The sequence below is a fragment of the Chiloscyllium plagiosum genome, chromosome 19 (genome assembly GCF_004010195.1).
Source record: "Chiloscyllium plagiosum isolate BGI_BamShark_2017 chromosome 19, ASM401019v2, whole genome shotgun sequence".
NCBI classification, from domain to species: domain Eukaryota; kingdom Metazoa; phylum Chordata; class Chondrichthyes; order Orectolobiformes; family Hemiscylliidae; genus Chiloscyllium; species Chiloscyllium plagiosum.
Genome location: NC_057728.1, coordinates 64,356,985 through 64,376,823, shown reverse-complemented (window position 1 = coordinate 64,376,823; position 19,839 = coordinate 64,356,985). Strand labels below are relative to the sequence as shown.

Genomic DNA, 19,839 nt, shown 5'->3' with positions numbered 1-19,839 from the left:
CAAACCTGAGTAGTCGGTTCCTGCACAGCCTGCAGCCGAGAAGGCCAGTGAATCTCCCGGCAAAATTACCCAACTCCCTAACCGCGTGCTCACATTTCTTAAGAAAGTTGCATTAAGATTGGAACTTATAGAGTTTATATATATATATATGGCATTATAATAAACTCACAAAATCCAGAAGCTAGTTGTGATTTTAAACTGTGCTGAGTCTATGAGCGTCTCTTGGTATTTTTATGCAGAAGTGTGTGGGGTGAGGGGGTTAAATTCACAAAGTGAAGGGAATTGGGCGCAAGGTTTAATTCGCTGTGGAAGAAGCGAACTCGCAAAATCACTTGTTCAAAGTGTTTGATTCCAACGTCGGGTTTGGGAAGGGAAAGCTGACGTGTGTGTGAGAGAGAGAGACACAGTCAGATCGAGGGGAATCTCTTTAAATGAAATCCCTCCGTCCTTGAAATGGGCGCAGATTTTTTTTTTAAAACTGCGCAATCGATCAACATTCTCCCAGCTCTTGAGTGTGAAAGAGCCAGCGATGTAAACTCAGACTCCGGAACTGACTTTGCCGCTGGATTTGCCAGGCTGGAAGTGAGGGCACTGAATGGGGAGCTCAGCAGTGACACAAGTGATGGAGGAGACACAGAAATCAGCTCAGACACCCAACTGCCGCCTCGCACACGTCTTTCAGGTGATTTTTTTGCCCGCTCTCTCTCATCTTTGGTGTGTATTGAACTCCAGCCGCGCTGCTGAAACTGAGACAGATCCTACTATGTGTGTGTAAACCTCAGACCTTCCGAAGGGTAGAATGTCGGACAAATTAACCTTTAAATTCCAGGGACTCAACGATTGGAGGTAGCATTTAATGAATTGCTTGCATCCAGGAATCTCAGCTTGTGTAGAGACTATAGCCACAGCTAAAGCTCACCTCTTACCCTTCATACTACAGGTAGGTTTCTGGGGGGACATTAGTTTATATTTCAAGAAACACTCAAAAATCAAGTGTAATTATTGCAATTTGAGACTATTTTCACATCTTAAACCAATTTTTCTGACAGTTATCTTGAAATGTATTTAATGTGGCAGAATTTGGGATTAAGTGGCATTTGTGGGAAATGGTATACACGGTAAACAGGAATTCCAAATACTGCTGTCTAAATTGTGCTATTCTGCTTCCAGCTTCATGAAGGTGGCATTTGACTGACTGTTTCACCATTGAAATTCATTGAACTGTCTGAAGTTTGTGTTTTTGTGCAGTAGATACCAACTTAACTCGACAGAAAGTTAAGTCTTGTCAGTACTAATTTAAGTATGGTAAAGGTAAACTCACCATTGCGCTGTTCCCTCATTAGCGATAGGGAGAGATCTGACTGGTGGTAGTTTAACCTGAGGGTCACCACACCTCAGGTGAGGGGCAAAGTTGAGAAGGAGAGTCCTTCACGGTAACCTCAGTTGGTGCAAGAATTGTACTCACACTGTTAGTACATCTGCGCATTACAAATCAGCAGCCATTTTGCTATATGATGCTTGTCCAAGTAGCCAAGGTGATAATTATTAATTACACCTGATCACCATCTCTGGCACTGAAAATTAACAAACACAGGTGTAGAGTTTCACATTGTTGTCAGAGATTTTAATAGTTTGAGTTTAAATTTTTCTTCAGTTCCATCTCATCTTTTCTCCCTCCTCTTAACCCACCCTCTCTCTGTTTCACTTTCTGTACCCAATTCAACTCCAGTTCACCAGGTTTAATTTGCACTTCCATCTCAAGCCTTATTCCAAGCAGTATGATTGTTGAAGGAGATACCTCTTGTTGGTTATTCTCTTCACTGGGGTTGTGGTTTCCACATGCTGCAATACTAACACCTCTCACACTCAGTAGTGTGTAATACGAAACATGTCAAAACCTCAACGTGCCAGGGACAAGCTTAAATAGTGGCAGCTGCTTTTAAATGTCCTGTTGCATCAAATAGTGCCAGGCTAGTAATGGTCTTTACCAATGTAAATGTGATACAACAAAATCAGGTAAGAGTTTTCTAAACAACAACAAATGGACTTAAAGTGATGTCAAAACAAAGCAAGAGTAACCTTTGGAAAAGCTTTTACACTCAGAGAAGTAATTCGGGTATGGAATGCATCACCTGGGAATGTGGTTCAACAGAGACATCCAAAAGTGCATTAGATGATTATTTGATAGAAATAATATGCAAGGATATGGGGGACAAAGTGGGAGATTGGCACTAGGTAATAGAGCTGGTACAGCCATGATGGGCTGAATGGTCTCCTTTGGCACCATAATAATTCTGTGATTCTGTGAGGTGAGCCCTTGGTGAAAGTGTTAAGCTCTTTAATTTTGAATATACATTTTTTCCCTGTACGTTCCTCCGCCTAGGAAGGTGAACGTGTCCAAATTGGGATTCATGGGAGATGGACTTTGCGTTGTTTGTCTTACTGCTGACGGGTCTTTGTTAAACAGGTCGATGTACGTGAAGGGATGAGAGAAGCCTGCGTTCACAATCGATCCATGTTACATGGCTGAAGGCAATATGGTTGGCTTCATCCGGGAATTTCATTTGCCAGTTTGGAAGCCTTTGGTGTGAAATCCCAACCTGCTGGGTACCCACAGCATGGTGGGGTTGCCAAGAACTGCTAGTGTTGTCCTACTTGAGTCACTACGGACATGTGAAGCTACAAAGCTCTGACACAATGCTATCCACTGAGCTGCAACCAACGTTCTATCAGGGCTGTTAGTGTGGGGAGAGAAACATTAAGCAAGGCTGACTGACTTGGTGGCGGAGATTTCAATAGTAATTATCTCTCCTTCCTTCTGCAGGTTGTCAGGATTAGTCTTGTCTCCTACCCTCACCTGTTCTACCTGATGCTGTGTGTGCTGACGTTGAGTGGGGTGGATGCCAGCACAGAGACACTGTGTGGGGCAGAGTTGGTGGATGCTCTCCAGTTTGTGTGTGGCGACCGAGGCTTCTATTTCAGTAAGTTTACTGCCACCCTTTCTTTGCTGTATCAGATTCTGAAGTGATTGAGCAGGGGGATTTTAAGATTGTTTCCAGTGCTCTGCCATTTCACCACTATCTTTCTTCAAACCTGTGTAGAGACTTGGTAAGTCCACACCTGGATTATTGGGTGCCGAAGAGATCCCTTTATCTGAGGAAGGATACACTGGCCAAAGAGAGGATTACCAGACAGATTCCTAGAAAGATAGATTGGGATAGTCCACTAAGGAGAAGTGAGAAGACTGGGCCTGGATTCTCTTCGAGTTTTGAAGAATAAGAGGTGGTGTCATTGAAATATATTATAATTTTCGAAGGGTGAACAGTGTAGATGCTGAAAGGATGTTTCCCCTGTCTGAGGTGAGAGGAGAGAGATTTAAAGACTTGAGGGGCAAATGTTTTACAGAGGGTGGTTTGCGTGTGGAATGAACTTCCTGAGGAAGTAGTGAACGTGGACACAATTACAATGTTTAACAGTCATTTGGATAAGTACATGAATAGGAGAGGTTTGGAGGGATAGGGGCCAGGAGCAGGCAGGTGGGACTAGTTTAGTTTGGGATTATGCTCAGTATAGACTGGTTGAACTGAAGAGTCTGTTCCTGTGTTCTACGACTCTATGTTCGGGTCTACAGCCAGGGAAATAGCCTCTGGATAAAGAGACTGAAGTGAAGAGGAATTTTCTCAACCAGAGACTAGTAGATCATTGTGACCCTCTATGGAAGCTCATTGAGCAAGTTCAAGACAAGATCAGTGGATTTCGAGTTACTAATGACATTAAGGGATATTGGGATAGTGTGTTGAGGTAGATGATGAACTATCATCTAGAATAATGGAGCATGCTCAAAGCGATTGAATGGCTTCCCCCTGTTCCTGTATTTATAACTGTACAGTCTTGTTAGGACTGACATAAGAACAAAATACTTAGGAACATAGAGAGTGGAGTAGGCCATTCAGCCCCTCAAGCCTGTTCCAACGTTCAATGAGATCATGGCTGATCTGTGGCCTAACTCCATAATATGGGCCTTTGGCCCATATCCCTTAATATTATGCTTAACAAAAGTTTATCTATCCCAGATTTAAAACTAATAACTGATCCAGCCTCCTCTATCATTTGTGAGAGCTCAAACCTCTCCCACCCTGTGAGTTTCCTAACATCTCTCCTGAATGCTCTGGCCCTAATTCTGGGGAGAGGGCAGAAAGTAGAGTCAAAGCCCAAGATCAGACACAATCAAATCAAATGACAGTATCACACTCAGTGGGCTGAAGGTTCTCCTCTTGCTCCTATTTCTTATGTTCGTTCACTGAGATCAATCATCCCCTTGTGTGAGTGAATGGTTCAAACAGCAATTGATATCAGAACCATGCTGCATTGGTATGAGATCATTATAATAATACCAGGAGGTTTGAATTTAGGAGAAATGAATGCTAATTGTGTTGAAAGAGATAATGATAAAGATTGGGTAACATTGAGACCTCTGGTTCTCAAAGCTCCCACACAGAGAGTCTCCTCAATTCATGTCTGGATCTGTTGTAGACTAATCCAATTGATCACGTGATTCATTCCCATTGTATCATGTGATCACCAATATGAGAGAAGGTGAACAAAGTGGACGTGGGTCTGTTATCATTCACATTTCACCATTGAATCTTACAACAATGAGGCAGGCTGTTTAGCCAACCCCATCCACCTCCAGCCTCACATGTGCCAGTCTTCAGCCTCATTATTTTACCCCATGAGATATCAAGAAACAGTTGGAGACTGTAGATACTGCAAACGCTACGGGCCCTGACAACACTCCAGCAATACCACTGAAGGCTTGTGCTCCAGAACTTGCCACTCCCCTAGCCAAATGTTTCAGTACAGTTACAATACTGACATCTATGTCACAATGTGGAAAATTACCCAGGTATGTCCTGTATATAAAAAGCAGAACAAATCCAACTTGGCCAATTACCACCCCATTAGTCCACTCTCAATGATCAGTAAAGTGATGGAAGGGGTCATCAACAGTGAGCAGCACCTGCTCAGTGATGCTCAGTTTGGGTTCCACCTGGGCCACTCAGCTCCTGACCTCATTACACCCTTGGTTCAAACATGGACAAAGTGTCTGAATTCCAGAGGGGAGGGGAGAGTGACAGCCTTTGACATCAACGTTGCATTCAACTGAGTGCGGCATCAAGGAGCCCTAACAAAACTAGAGTCAATGGGGGCAAACTCGCTGCTGGTTGGAGTCAAACCTGGCACATAGGAAAAACTTGTGCAGAACATTTCTGCTTCATCAATGACCTTCCGTCCATCATAAGGTCAGAAGTGGAGATATTTGCTGATGATTGCATGATGTTCAGCACCATTCACCACTTCTCACATGTCCAAATACAGAAAGACATAGACAATATCCAGCGTTGAGCTGACAATGTCCAATAATTCGCACACCACATAAGTGCCAAGTAAAGATTATCGCCAACAAGAGAGAATCAAACTATCATCCCATGACATTCAATGTCTTAATTCTCCACAGTGAATATCCTGGAGATTACCGTTGACTAGAAACTCAACTGGACTGGCCATATAAATACTATGGCTGCAAAAGCAGGTCAGAAGTTATGAATTCTGCAGTGAGTAACCCATCTCCAGATTTCCCCAAATCTTAGACACAATCTTCAAGGCACAAGTCAGGAGTGTGATGAAATACCCTCCACTTGCCTGGATGAGTCCAGCTCCAACAACACTCAATACTATGTAGGAAGCGGGAGATGGGACTACCTGACAGCACACAAAGAGGGCATTAGGAAAGATGGGAGAGAAAGTAAGGAAAGATGCAAGTTCAAGGCAAGGACAACAGAGAGCTTTGGAATAAGTCTGGCCCAGTGGCTAGGGAAACAAACGATCTGCTGGTGGATAGTTCTAATCTTTGTGATGTAGAAAAGCAGAGGCTCATCACCTTTTTTGTTGGGGCTGGAGGAGACAGGGAAAATTATTGAAGAGTTCTGAAGAAGGATCACTGGACTCAAAATGTCAACTGTGTTTCTATTTCCACATGTGCTGTCAGACCTGCTGAGTTTTTCCAGCAATTTCTGTTTTTAAGAGGATGGTTTAGAGTTCAAGGGAAGTTGGGGATATCTTTACATTCTAGGTTGATCCTGGACTAGTGTGTGGTTTTGGCAGAGAGGAGTGGGACCTGAGAGTGTTGTATATGGTCAGCCAGACCTGGCAGGGAATGGTTAAACCAGTTGTTCATCATATCTTCAGCCCTTTTCGAAGTGGATGAACAAACATATCTGAAACTTTGACAAAAGCACACATTTCCTTTCCAACATTAGATTTTGTACAACACAGCATTTCTCCTGCCAAATGTATTTTTTTTGGCACTGATCATTCTGCTTGAGACTTCAAGCCCATGGATTCTGGCAAAGTTCTGAGCCTGTGTGTTATGGCCAGGGGCTCAGATGATGCATCAAATCATTAGGATTACTGGGTTTCCAAATATCAGCTGGTCAGGGAAACTTTCCTTCCTCAATGTGAAAATATATGTATTATAAATATTACACATAAATTTATACAAGTACAGAACTGCATTGAGTCTTTACCAGAGAAACAGTCCACATGACTCCTTTGAACTAAGTTTTCAGACTCTTTCTACCTATTTCATCTTATCCCATCCCCACATCCTTCATCTTCCTTTCTTCAGCTTTCCGTTCGACGTTTATAGACACACAAGTTAAGAGCCATTTGGCCCATTCAGCCTGATCCACCATTCAACAAGATGTTGATCCACATTTTGCCGAGCCCCCAATAACATTTCACTTCATTTCTTTCTTATTCCTCGCTGCCTTAAACATATGCCACCACTTTTTGTGGAAGACAGTTCCAAAAACTCATGACCCTCTGCAGGGGAGAAAATTTCTCCTCATCTCTGTTTCAAATCGATGATCTCTTATTTATAATTATTACCCCCTAGTCTCAGTTGACTACAAGAGGAAATATCCTTTCCACTCGCACCCCCAGCGGATCTATACTGTCCCCTCAACCAATCCCCAAGGGACCAAGTTCCATCTTCTCACTGTTCTCTGTGAAAAGAAGATTCTCCTGAATTCTGTTATGACACGGGGTAAACCCCTCTGCTAACCTAAACCAGCAACACAGAAAAGATTCACCTCATGCAGTAATCTGTTAAAGTTCGAGGCAAAGAGCTATCCCAGAGGTCTCTATCTAAAGCAAAAATTAATAATTTTTTAAAAGTCTAACAGAGAATATTAACTAACAACTATTTACAACTCCTTTCTCTTAAACCTATCTTTTACTTCCCCTTCTACAATACTAGCCCAATTTTTAAAAACCCGATTACAATTTACAGAAAAATATTCCCATTTCAAAACCAGTCAGCTTTGCCAAGTTTCCTATGTAGATTTTTCTCTGTAGATTCTCTCTCCAGGTCAGCCTCAATGTTCTGCTACGCAGACTTCATCCACAGACAGGTACCTCTCAGCGAGCTCTTAAACTAGCAGCCTACATCTGTTGGTGGCTTAGCAGTTCTCCTTCTGACTAACTATTCAAAATGTCTGATATTTATACCCCAAAACATCGGATTGTTTCATTGGTTTTACTATTATCAAAATACTAAATTCAAACTTGATTGGAGTTTGGTATCTTGGGGCATAATCTAAACTGATTGGCTGAATTTGAATTTGCTTTTGTCTCATACCAACCCAGCTACTGCTTGCTTTTTACACTTTTAACTTGTTCAGGACACTTTGAGCTAGCCAGAAATTTCAGCTCCCTTAAAGGTACAGTATACCCGCAACTTCATAACAATTCCTATTGGATTTGTCAATGATGATCTTATTTATTGTTCTTTGACATTGTTCTCCCTCACAAGTGGGAACAGCACCTCTCTGTCTAGCCCAGTGACCTCCTTCATTATGTTAAATATGTCTTTCAGCTTAACAAAACCAAAATATGAGTGTTCCATTTTTAAAAGATAGTTCCTCTAAGCCGGTGAGAGGGTTTCCTGGTAAATATATGAGCTTTTTATTCTGTTGTCACAGTTGTGAATCAGTTTTTCACCTTCTTTATGGTCTCGGCAACCTGGTGATCACATGGAGAGCAGGACTAAATGAAAGTATTTTTGCTCACACAGACAAACCCACAGGCTACAGGTCAAGCGTTAGGCGGCCACACAGAGGGATTGTGGATGAGTGCTGCTTCCAGAGTTGTGACCTCAAGTTGCTCGAGATGTACTGTGCAAAGCCCCAGCGAGCAACTGGCCCCGTACGTATCCAACATCACACTGAGAAAGGACAGAGGGTAAGGAAAGGTCATATCCTACCCATCGCCCTCACCCCTGCACCACAGACCTCACAGGATCCTGCACACCCATTGTCTCAAATGTAAGAAACCACTGTTTTCAGTCCCCATCACAAACTTGTGAGTGATTTCGCTCCCTGATCCCAACTCAGACTCTGAACTCCCACCTCCACAATCACAAAGGCAACTATCTCCACCTCTGTTGTACCACAACCCTCAGTTCTTCTGAAACTCTAGCCTCAATTATTCCAATGCCACTTTGGAAGATCAAACATCTCCCACCCACTTGAAAACCAATCTTAACCCCCTCCCCAAATGTTTGTTGATTTACATTGGCTCCTGAGCAACCAACCCTTAATGTTTAAGTTCTCACCCCCCTATTCACTGGCCTCCATTGATCTGCCTCGTGATGTGGTCACATTGATAAACCTGTATAACCTAGACAGATGTTTCTCTACCTCCTGCCTCTTGCAAATCCCCGACCTGTTATGTTCCATCTTTGGCAGCTGTTTGTGCCCCAAGCTCTGAAAGATTCTGCCTAAGCCCCTTTACATCTCTCTCCTCTATTAAGGTGTTCCTTAGAAACCGAACATTTTGACCAGGTTTTTGTTTACCTGTACTTGTATCATTTCCTTCAAACTCTCCCTTTCTCTTGGCTAATGTCTCCTTGAAGCACTTTAATGCTAACGGTTGTTTTTGAACCTCGGAATAAACGTGCCTCAGTGATCAATGCTTTAGGTTTCACAACTCAACGTTATTTTTCTCTTGCTCTGTTGCAGGAGAATGTGTGGAGGAACCCCAACCGGGCTAATGCCAGCAGTATCCAGCGAAATTCCCGGATTTGAGAGAGTAGGCAATGAAGGGATCAGAGGCGAACCTGTTCCAGGATAACACTGGTGTGGGCTCACTGCATAGCGAAACACCATTCAACAATCAAGAGTCACACACTGGTCACAAGAGAGATCTGTTATTGGGTGAACACTTCGTATGGAAAGCACAAATCCTCTGTTGCCTTGTCAGAATTCCCAGGTTTTCTTTGGAGGGGGGGAATATATAGAAGGTTTTTTGAATGGATCCTATTACCAGAGAACAATGTCTTTCTCAGCAGGTGTGTTACATCCAAATGTCCATAGCCAACGATGAGTTAATCAACTGCATTTGTGTGGACCATTGGAGTGCCAGAGACTAAGAAACAGATTTCATTTTAACTTGCAACCAAAGATTGTGACATATGTCCTTTTTAAGAAGCTAATTGTAATCATAGATGGCGCTGGATTCATGGTTGACTGTGCAGGACACTAAATTACACATAAGTAGCAGGTTTGCAAAATCAAAAGAAAATGCATTCTATTTACATTGGGCTGCAGCAAATTAATCCTTCTGTTTTCGCTCAGGATGGGCCATGCTAGGGAGGGGAGGGCAAGTGATGGTGATGGGTTGAGGCAGAGGCTTGGATTGCAACATTTATGCAGTTGTGGCACGGATCCATGGCAATATGGTAATTGGGCTATATATCAAAAGTGCAAGCCAAGTTACAGGTACTTTCAATATTTGCACACTTTAGCGTGTTGATTTTTGTAACTGCAGATACCATAAGATTACGGAATACAATCTGATGCAGTTTCACTGATAACCCAGGATTTCAATCAGTACAATAAGGTCTCTGACCCCTCGGTATTTTGTTGCTAAGAAACTGTAATGTTTTAAACTTGAAGTTTACACAAGAATCACACTATTCTAAATCACCCCTATGATTTCGTAGTTTCATCTCCAACTTGTCCACTATTTTAGCAAGGCTGCATTTTAAGAGCAGAACTTCACCCTGCTACCCTTATAATCTGACAATGATAATGTTTAAATGAACTGCTTCTTCCAACTTTTATCTGAAGAATAGATTACATTGAGTTTCCAGCACAGAAACAGACCATATGGAATTAGTTAGCTCAGTTGGCTGGGCAGCATGGGTTTAATTCCCACACCAGCTGAGGTTTCCATTAAGGACTCTCCTTCTCACCCTCTTCCCCTCAACTGAGACATGGTGACCCTCAAGTTAAACCACCACTAGTTGTCTCTCTCTAATGAGAGAGGAGCCCTATGGTCTGGTAGGACTTGGTGACATAACTGTGCGGCAGATGCAGGAATGGAAGTGGAGATGGTTAGATTTTCTCTGTGGTTGGAAATGGTCCTTACTCAGAACAGAGGAACCTCGATTATCCAAAGGACACGGGCGGGGAGTATTTCATTTGGTTAATCAAATAACAGATAATCAAATGCCAGATAACATAGTTCAGTCAAACTTCAGGACCTTGCGATTTTGCCCGATAATCCGATTTTCAGATAATCGAATGCCGGATAATTGAGGTTCCTCCATATTTGAGTGATGCAAATGTTATTTACTATTTATAAGCCTAAGTCTGAATATTGCCCAGGTCTTACACCAACAGGGACACAGACTGCGTCAGATAACCTTCTGATGAAAAGAATAAGGAAAAGATACGGGAGGGGGACAAGTTGGAAGCGAGCACGGAGACGATGGCCTGAATCATCTCATTCTCGTGCTGTGCTTTATTATCTGAGGAATTGTGAATGCAACTGAACATTGTGTAACCATAAACAAACAGCCCCACTTCTGACCTTATGATGGAGGGAAAGTCATTGATGAAGCAGCTGAAGATAGTTGGGCCTAGGACACTAATCTGAGGGACTCCTGCAGAGATGTCCTGGAAATGAGCCTTTGACAACTGTAACCATCTTTCTTGGTGCTAGGCAGGAGTCAAAATAGTCTTCTTTGGGGGCCTTTCTTGAGAATTTGTTCATGGCTTTTAATTTTTGAGGGCTTTTTTTGTTTTCAGGGACTCCTCGTCTGTTCCCTCCAATTCATTTATTAGGTGAAGGAGTCAAGTAGTAATATTATTCTCTGTATTTGTTTTAACATCTGCATATTTGTACTCACAGAAGCAATATTAGAAAATATCAACAACACTCTAATTATCAACCTTTATTCAAATTAAAGCCACAACATGCAAAGGAAGCATTAATTTCCAGCACACTGCAAACAAGAGTCAACAATATTGCTGTGGGATGGGAGTCACATATAGGTCCAAACCAGGCAAGGACAGCAGACTTCCTTCCTGAAAGGAGATGAGTGAATCAGATGGGATTTTACAATAATTTATGATTATTGTCACTAAGACTATTTTATTACACCAGATTTATTTAATCAATTGAATTTTCACTCACTAGTTGACATGGTGGGATTTGAATTCACATCATTAGTCCTGGCTTCTGGAGAACTCCAGTCCCATTATGCTTCTACACTCACGGCAAAACTTGGGTGTGTGTCCAGTTTGGGGTTTGGATATAAAGTTGCTGTGTGAAAGACAGCTGTAATTAGTTTACAAAACTAGTAATTGGACAACCTACCATTTTACACAGTGTGTAACCACTGGCTCATTGCAATCCCACTTTACAACATTTGGTAACCATCCCTTTTCGTCCTTGATTTCCTTCCCATGATTTCAACAAGCTTCTCACTACATATTAGTCACTTTGCAACCTCAGTGACCTTCACTATTCATTGTAGGTTGTCAATGTAGAATGTATCTGTGGATCACACTATTCTGAATTGTATTTCTGTATTATCATTCAGTTTACTACACAAGAGACATATTAATTAGATATTCTTTATGGGTACTTACAGTAATTATAGCTTAGAGAGCAGCAGACTTGGCATAATCTAGTGAGGAACATGTGAGGACTAAATGAGCAGGGAACTTAAGACAATGTGGTGGTCTCTTAACTGCCCTCTGGAATGGCCACTCAGTTCCAGGGCAATTAGGAATGGGCAACAATTGCTGGCCTTACCCACATCTTGTTTAAGAATAAACAAGAAACACCACAATTGACAACTTTGAAATTGAAGTTCAAGTAAATGATGTAATAGTTTTCATTGTTGGCCCATGTGGGTGATTTCACATTTAAACTTAACTGTTTTACATGGGGCTGGGGTATACTTTATTTACAAGGGGTTACATACAAAGTACGTTCAGTACAAAGGTGCTATTGTGTCGTTTATTTACCAAGTACTTGTCCTTACATTTTGTGTAACAAACCAGCCAACTTCTTCTGAGAACGCATGCAGTAAATGTAGTTTTGACAGTGAGTAATCTTGGCCAATGTTGTCTTATTACCTGGATCTTACACTCAGGCAGAACAGCAAAGAAAAATAAGCTTCTACATTATCTCAGAATCCTCCATTAAAACTGCAACTATCCTAATTTAGGAATTCTTTCCTGGATATTGTCCTTCCCTAATACTTTTATATTCCCAATTGGTTCTTATGTTCCGGTACTGCTAGCGGAAGCCTTTATCCCTTGAACTGCGGCTGACTTAAAACTGTGACAGTCCAAAACTGTATGATGCGCAGAAGCAAGTGTGTCATTTTGCCATGCTTCTCTCAGATAATTTCCTCATCAGAGATTATGCAGCTCTGGAGCAGGTGGGACTTGAGCCCAGGCCTCCTGGTTCTCAGGTGTGGACATTACCACTGCACCACAAGAGCCCAGTAAATGCTTGTTTTATTGCAACAGAGTCATTAGAAATACAATTCTTGGAGTGTTTGATGAAAAGAGTTGCTGGGACAGTCAATCAATGTGTGAACCCTCATATTAGTATCCAAGGAGAGTGTGTGAAAATAAAACAGCAACTAGATTACTGCCCTTTCTGTGACAATGAAGATCTACCACAAAATGTAACTTGTTTCATTGATTTGTAATGCCATCTAAATAGAGTTATTAGTATCACTGTATTCTATTGACCCTCACAATCCAATACACGTTAGGTTCTTCATTTGTTTTGCTGTAGTAAATCTTGTTTAAGCAGAACATAAATGTTCACTGTCAGTATAACTTACTTCTGATTTCACATGAGAAGAAAATTAATTTTAAAAAATATTTTGGGTTTCAGATTACTCACCTGAAAACATGTTAATGTTTTATCCATTGAAATTGACTTCAGTTAAATGTGTGATCTGGGAACTGACACTAAGGGAGTATTTGAGAGTCATAAAAGTTTTGGATTTCTATAAAATACCAGTGAATTCACTGCCGTGCTTCAGAAAAGGCAACTAATTGTCCTTTTCTGGGCTGGTTCATAAGTGTCTCTGGTTTCTTTGAAAATGCCCTAACAATCCACAAAATCAAGAAATAGACTTATCACCACCATCTATCAAGGACAAGGAGTATGCTGCACCATCCACAGCCTGGGAGCAACTTCCAAAAACAGAATCCTGCCTGCCACATGACCGCAGTTTTCAAAGGAGACACTGAGTTGCGTTATCTACAATCTGTAATTGTCACCTCTGTGAGGTCGGTTAAATAAAGCTCTTCAAACTGTTATCAAAATAGTGTGCATCTTGTTTTGCTTTCATATACAACTAAGTAAACAAATCAGCTCTTGCTGCACAGCAATCTACAGAGGTTCAGTGTGCAGATTCAATGGACTGAATGGCCTCTGTCTGCACTGTAGGGATTCTATGATTCCAAGATCCCACAAGCAGAGTTACGCCTGATAACAATGAAAAGCTATTAGAGTTGGTTGAAAGAAGCTTGTTTATCTAGGACAATGGAGAAGCTCTATCTCTTTGAGCAAACCTGCGTAATCCTCAAATCAAACATGCAATCGGGTAGCCTTGGTCTGTAGTTCATGTCTCTGAAAGTAGCTCAATCTACACCATACATCCCACAACATTCTGCAAGGCCACAGACTGAGCTAGACACTGCCTCTTGCCCAAAGTGCAGGAACTAAACCCTTTATACAACTGAATGCAAATTCTGTGTTATATTATTAAATGATTTAATATCATTATGTACAAAATATTTTGTCAATAAACCAATAAATTTTGTAAAAACAGGATAGTGAAGTTTTGTTATTGAATAACTGAAGCCACAGAAAGTTTGATGAGGTGAAGTTCAATGCAGTTAAAATGATATTGAAGTGATTAGATATTGCAGCCAAGGGTTAAAATGTAATCAAACTGGGAATATACATAATTAATTAATAAAGTTTAATGAACTATTAGTTTTCAGTAAACTACATGTATTAACAATAATAACAAAATGTCATGTGTTATGTTCTTAGGTTATGTTACTACTAGACAATTCAGGAACCAGGATTAAATCTAGTTTGACAGATCTATTTTTTAACTTGTTGTTAATGTGGTTATTCATTGAAACATAATCACATGAGGCTGCAGAGTTTCTCAAACACAATAGAAATTTATTTCAGAAAAGATTAAAAAAACAAAACCAAGCTATTTAGATTCAGAAGACATCTGAGACAAAATGTAAACACAATCTTTTTAACATATTTCCCAATGCCATTAATTTACGGAGATCCAAGTTCAGAGAAATATCCCTCTCAAATCTTTAAGTTCTACTTAACTATTTCTCCAGAGTTTCTTTCCTGTGAAGTCTTAGGAACATAGAAAATAGGTGCAGGAGTAGGCTATTTGACCCTTCAAGCCTGCACCACCATTCAATATGATCATGGCTGATCATGCAATCTCAGTGTCCCATTCCTGCCCTCTCTCCATACCCCTTGATCCCTTTAGCCACAAGGGCCATGCCCAGCTCCCTCTTGAATATATCTAATGAACTGGCCCCAACAGCTTAGAATTCCACAGGTTACAAGTCTCTGGGTGAAGAAATTCTTCCTGATCTCAGTTCTGATTGGCTTACTTCTTATTGTTAGACTATGCCCCCTAGTTCTGGACTTTGGGGCAGCACGGTGGCTCAGTGGTTACCACTGCTGCCTCATAGCACTAGGGATCTGGGTTCGATTCCACCCTCAGGTGACTGTCTGTGTAGAGTTTGCACATTCTCCCTGTGTCTGTGTTGGTTTCCTCCTACAGTGCAAAGATATGCAGGCTAGGTGAATTGGCCATGCTAAATTACTCGTAGTGTGCAGGGATGTGTTGGTTAGGTGGATTAGCCAAGGGAAATGCAGGGTTATAGGGTAGGGGAGAGAGGTGGTCTTTGGAGAGTTGGTGTAGACTCATTGGGCTGAATAGCCTGTTCCCATACAGTAGGGATTCTTCTATGAAATCCCTCAAAAATCGGGAACATTCTTCTTACGTAAATACTCACAAAACCAAATGTTTAAACTTTCTTGGGTTCTAATAACCTTCAGATTTTAGGGTCTTTTAGATAGGATAATGGTTAATGAGAAAGGTTTAATAAATAATCTCAGGCTAAAAGAACCCCAAAGAAACAGTGACCATAACATGGTGGACTTTGACTTTCAGTTTGCAAGTGAGTAACTTGGGCAAGAAATAACTATGTTAAATGTAATTAAGGATAATGTCAAAGTGATGAGGGCAGAGTTGTCTGAGGTGGATTGAAGAAGGAGTTTAGCAGAACAGACAGTTAAAGAGCAATTAGGAGAAAGTGACGACTGCAGATGCTAGAGATCAGAGTCAGAAGGTGTGGCGCTGAAAAAGCACAGCCGGTCAGGCAGCATCTGAGGAGTGAGTCGACGTTTTGATCATAAGCCCTTCATCAGGACTGTCGGGGGAGCGGCTCAAGGCGGTAGGGAGATAAATGGGAGGGGGTGGGGCTGGGGGGAGCTGAGAATGCAATAGGTAGATGAAGATGGGGGTGATGGTTTATCTACCTATCGCATTCCTAGCTACCTTTCCCCCAGCCCCACCCAACCCCCTCCCATTTATCTCTCTACCCTCTTGAGCTACTCCCCCCACGTTCCTGATGAAGGGCTTATCATTGAAATGTCGACTCTCCTGCTCCTCAGATACTGCCTGACCGGCTGTGCTTTTCCAGTTTTTGACAGTTAAAGAGTAATGTCATACATTTAAAAAATAATTCACGATTCACAACAAAGATACATCCCAATGAGGATGAAAAATTCAAGGAAAGGGATCTACTAACAAGGTTAATCAAGGAAATTCAGCATAGTATTGAATTGAAAGAAGACAATAAATGATAGACAATAGACAATAGGTGCAGGACTAGGCCATTTGGCCCTTCGAGCCAGCACCACCATTCATTATGATCATGGCTGATCATCCACAATCAGTATCCTGTTCCTACCTTATCCCCATAACCCTTGATTCCACTATCTCTGAGAGCTCTATCCATCTCTTTCTAGAAAATATCAAGAGACTTGGCCTCCACTGCCTTTTGGGGCAGAGCATTCCATTGACGTAAAAGCTGCGGTCAGTGTGATAGGTTGAAATGTACCCATTTTAATGCAAGAAATGTCAGGAATAAGGGTGATGAATTTCGAGCATGAATCAGTACTTGGAACTATGATATTGTAGCCATTACAGAGACTTGGATGACATAGGGGCAGGGATGGTTGTTGGACGTTCCAGGGTTTAGATGTTTCAAAAGGAATAGGGAGAGAGGTAAGAGAAGTGGGAAAGTAGCATTGCTAATCAGGGATAGTAGGACAGCTGTAGAAAGAGAGTTTGTCCTTAGTTCAAATGGTTTGGATGGAGCTGTTTTTGTCAGGAAAGGTTCCTGAGTAAATAGGCTGACCAGCGGAGAGGCCATGTTGGATTTGGTGCTTGGCAACAAATACAGGTCGGGTATCAGATCTCTCAGTGGGAGAGCATTTCGGTGATAGTGATCACAACTCCCTGACCTTTACTATAGTCGTGGAGAGGGATAGGAGCAGATGGTATTGGAAAGCATTTAATTGGGGGAGGGGGAATTGCAATGCTATTAGGCAGTAACTGGAGCTCCTAAATTGGGAACAGATGTTCTCAGGGAAATACATGACAGAAATGTGGAGCTTGTTTAGGAAGCGCTTGCTAATAGTGCAGGATAGGTTTGTCTCACTGAGGCAAGGAGGGGATGATAGGGTGAAGGAATCTTGAGTGATAAGGGATGTGGAACATCTAGTCAGGAGAAAGAAGGAAGCTTACTTAAGGCTGAGGAAGCAAGGATCCCCACCTCTTCCTCCGCTACATTGATGACTGCATTGGCGCCACCTCGTGCTCCCGCGAGGAGGTTGAGCAATTCATCAACCTGACCAACACATTCCACCCTGACCTTAAATTTACCTGGACCATCTCTGACACCTCCCTCCCCTTCCTGGACCTCTCCATCTCCATTAATGATGATCGACTTGACACCAACATTTTTTACAAACCCACCGACTCCCACAGCTACCTGGATTACACCTCTTCCCACCCTACCTCCTGCAAGAATGCCATCCCGTATTCCCAATTCCTCCGCCTCCACCGTATCTGCTCCCAGGAGGACCAGTTTCACCACAGAACACACCAGATGGCCTCCTTCTTTAGAGACCACAATTTCCCTTCCTACATGGTTAAAGATGCCCTCCAATGCATCTTGCCCACATCTCACACCTCAGACCCCACCCCTCCAACCGTAACAAGGACAGAACCCCCTGGTGCTCACCTTCCACCCTACCAACCTTCGCATAAACCAAATCATCAGCCGCCATTTCCGCCACCTCCAAACAGACCCCACCAGGGATATATTTCCCTCCCCACCCCTTTCCACCTTCCGCAAAGATCGTTCCCTCTGTGACTACCTGGTCAGGCCCACGCCCCCCAACAACCCACCCTCCTGTCCTGGCACCTTCCCCTGCCACCGCAGGAATTGCAAAACCTGCATCCACACCTCCTGCCTCACCTCCATCCAAGGCCCCAAAGCCTTCCACATCCATCAAAGTTTTAGCTGCACATCCACCAATCTCATTTATTGTACCTGTTGCTCCTGATGCGGCCTCCTCTACATTGGGAAGACTGGGCGCCTCCTAGCAGACCGCTTTAGAGAACATCTCTGGGACACCCGCACCAATCAACCACACCGCCCTGTGGCCCAACATTTCAACTCCCCCTCCCACTCTGCCAAGGACATGGAGGTCCTAGGCCTCCTTCACTGCCACTCCCTCACCACCTGATACCTGGAGGAAGAACGCCTCATCTTCCGCCTCGGAACACTTCAACCTCAGGGCATCAATGTGGACTTCATCAGTTTCCTCATTTCCCCTTCCCCCACCTCACCCCAGCTCCAAACTTCCAGCTCAGCAATGTTCCAATGACTTGTCCTACCTGCCTATCTTCCCTTCCACCTATCCACTCCACCCTCCTCTCTGACCTATCACCTTCATCCCAATCCCCACTCACCTATTGTACTCTATGCTACTTTGTCCCCACCCCCACCCTCCTCTCATTTATCTCTCCACGCTTCAGGCACTCTGGCTCTATTCCTGATGAAGGGCTTTTGCCTGAAACATCGATTTTCCTGCTCCTCGGATGCTGCCTGAACTGCTGTGCTTTTCCAGCACCATTCTAATCCAGAATCTGGTTTCCAGCATCTGCAGTCATTGTTTTTACTGAAGCAAGGATCAGACAGGGCTCTAGAGGGTTACAAAGTAGCCAGGAAGGAACTGAAGAATGGACTTAGGAGAGCTAGAAGAGGGCATGAAAAAGCCTTGGAGGGTAGAATTAAGGAAAACCCTAAGGCATTCTATACTTATGTGAGGAACAAGTGGATGGCCAGAATGAGGGTAGGACCGATCAGGGATAGTGGAGGGAACTTGTCCGTGAAGTTGGAGGATGTAGGGGAGGTCCTTAATCAATACTTTACTTCGGTATTCACTGCTGAGAGCGACCTTGTCATTTGTGAGGACAGCGTGAAACAGACTGATATGCTTGAACAGATTGAAGTTAAGAAGGAGGACGTGCTGAAAATTTTGAAAAGCATAAGGATAGCTAAGTCCCCTGGGCCAGATGGAATATACCCAAGGTTACTACAGGAAGTGAGGGAAGAGATTGCTGCACCTTTAGCGATGATCTTTGCACCTACACTGTCCACTGGAGTAGTGCCAGATGATTGGAGGGTGGTAAATGTTATTCGCTTGTTCAAGAAAGAGAATAGGGATAATCCTGGAAAGGATTTTGAGAGACAGGATTTATGATTACTTGGAAAACCATGGTATGATTAGAGATAATCTGCATGGCTTTTGTGAGGGGCAGGTCATGCCTCATAAGCCTTACTGAATTCTTTTGGATGTGACAAAACATGCTGTGGTTCTGTTTGCCGAGCTGGAAGTTTTTGTTGCAAACGTTTCATCCCCTGTCTAGGTGACATCCTCAGTGCTTGGGAGCCTGTGAAGCGCTTCTGTGGTGTTTCCTCCAGCATTTATAGTGGCCTGTCCCTGCCGCTTCCGGTTGTCAGTTTCAGCTGTCCGCTGTAGTGGCCGGTATATTGGGTCCAGGTCTATGTGTTTGTTGATGGAGTTTGTGGATGAGTGCCATGCTTCTAGGAATTCCCTGGCTGTTCTTTGTTTCGCTTGTCCTATAATGGTAGTGTTGTCCCAGTCAAATTCATGTTGCTTGTCGTCTGCGTGTGTGGCTACTAAGGATAGCTGGTCATGGCGTTTCGTGGCAAGTTGATGTTCATGGATGCGGATCGTTAGCTGTCTTCCTGTTTGTCCTACATAGTGTTTTGTGCAGTCCTTGCATGGGACTTTGTACACTAC

General features: G+C 42.8%; 1 protein-coding gene across 2 annotated transcripts; it reads left to right on the top strand.

The window, feature by feature from the left end:
* Positions 1-460: 460 nt before the first annotated feature.
* Positions 461-10,274, top strand: igf1 (insulin-like growth factor 1). 2 transcript variants are annotated; one of them, XM_043708858.1, is made up of 4 exons: positions 461-682; positions 2,825-2,981; positions 8,138-8,268; positions 9,084-10,274. In XM_043708858.1, the coding sequence occupies exons 1-4, from the start codon at positions 596-598 to the stop codon at positions 9,147-9,149; spliced, it is 441 nt and encodes a 146-aa protein (XP_043564793.1). In that variant the 5' UTR covers positions 461-595; the 3' UTR covers positions 9,150-10,274. The 2 variants fall into 2 exon arrangements, with proteins under 2 accessions (XP_043564793.1, XP_043564792.1); XM_043708857.1 differs by having other exon boundaries at positions 8,138-8,304.
* Positions 10,275-19,839: the final 9,565 nt, after the last annotated feature.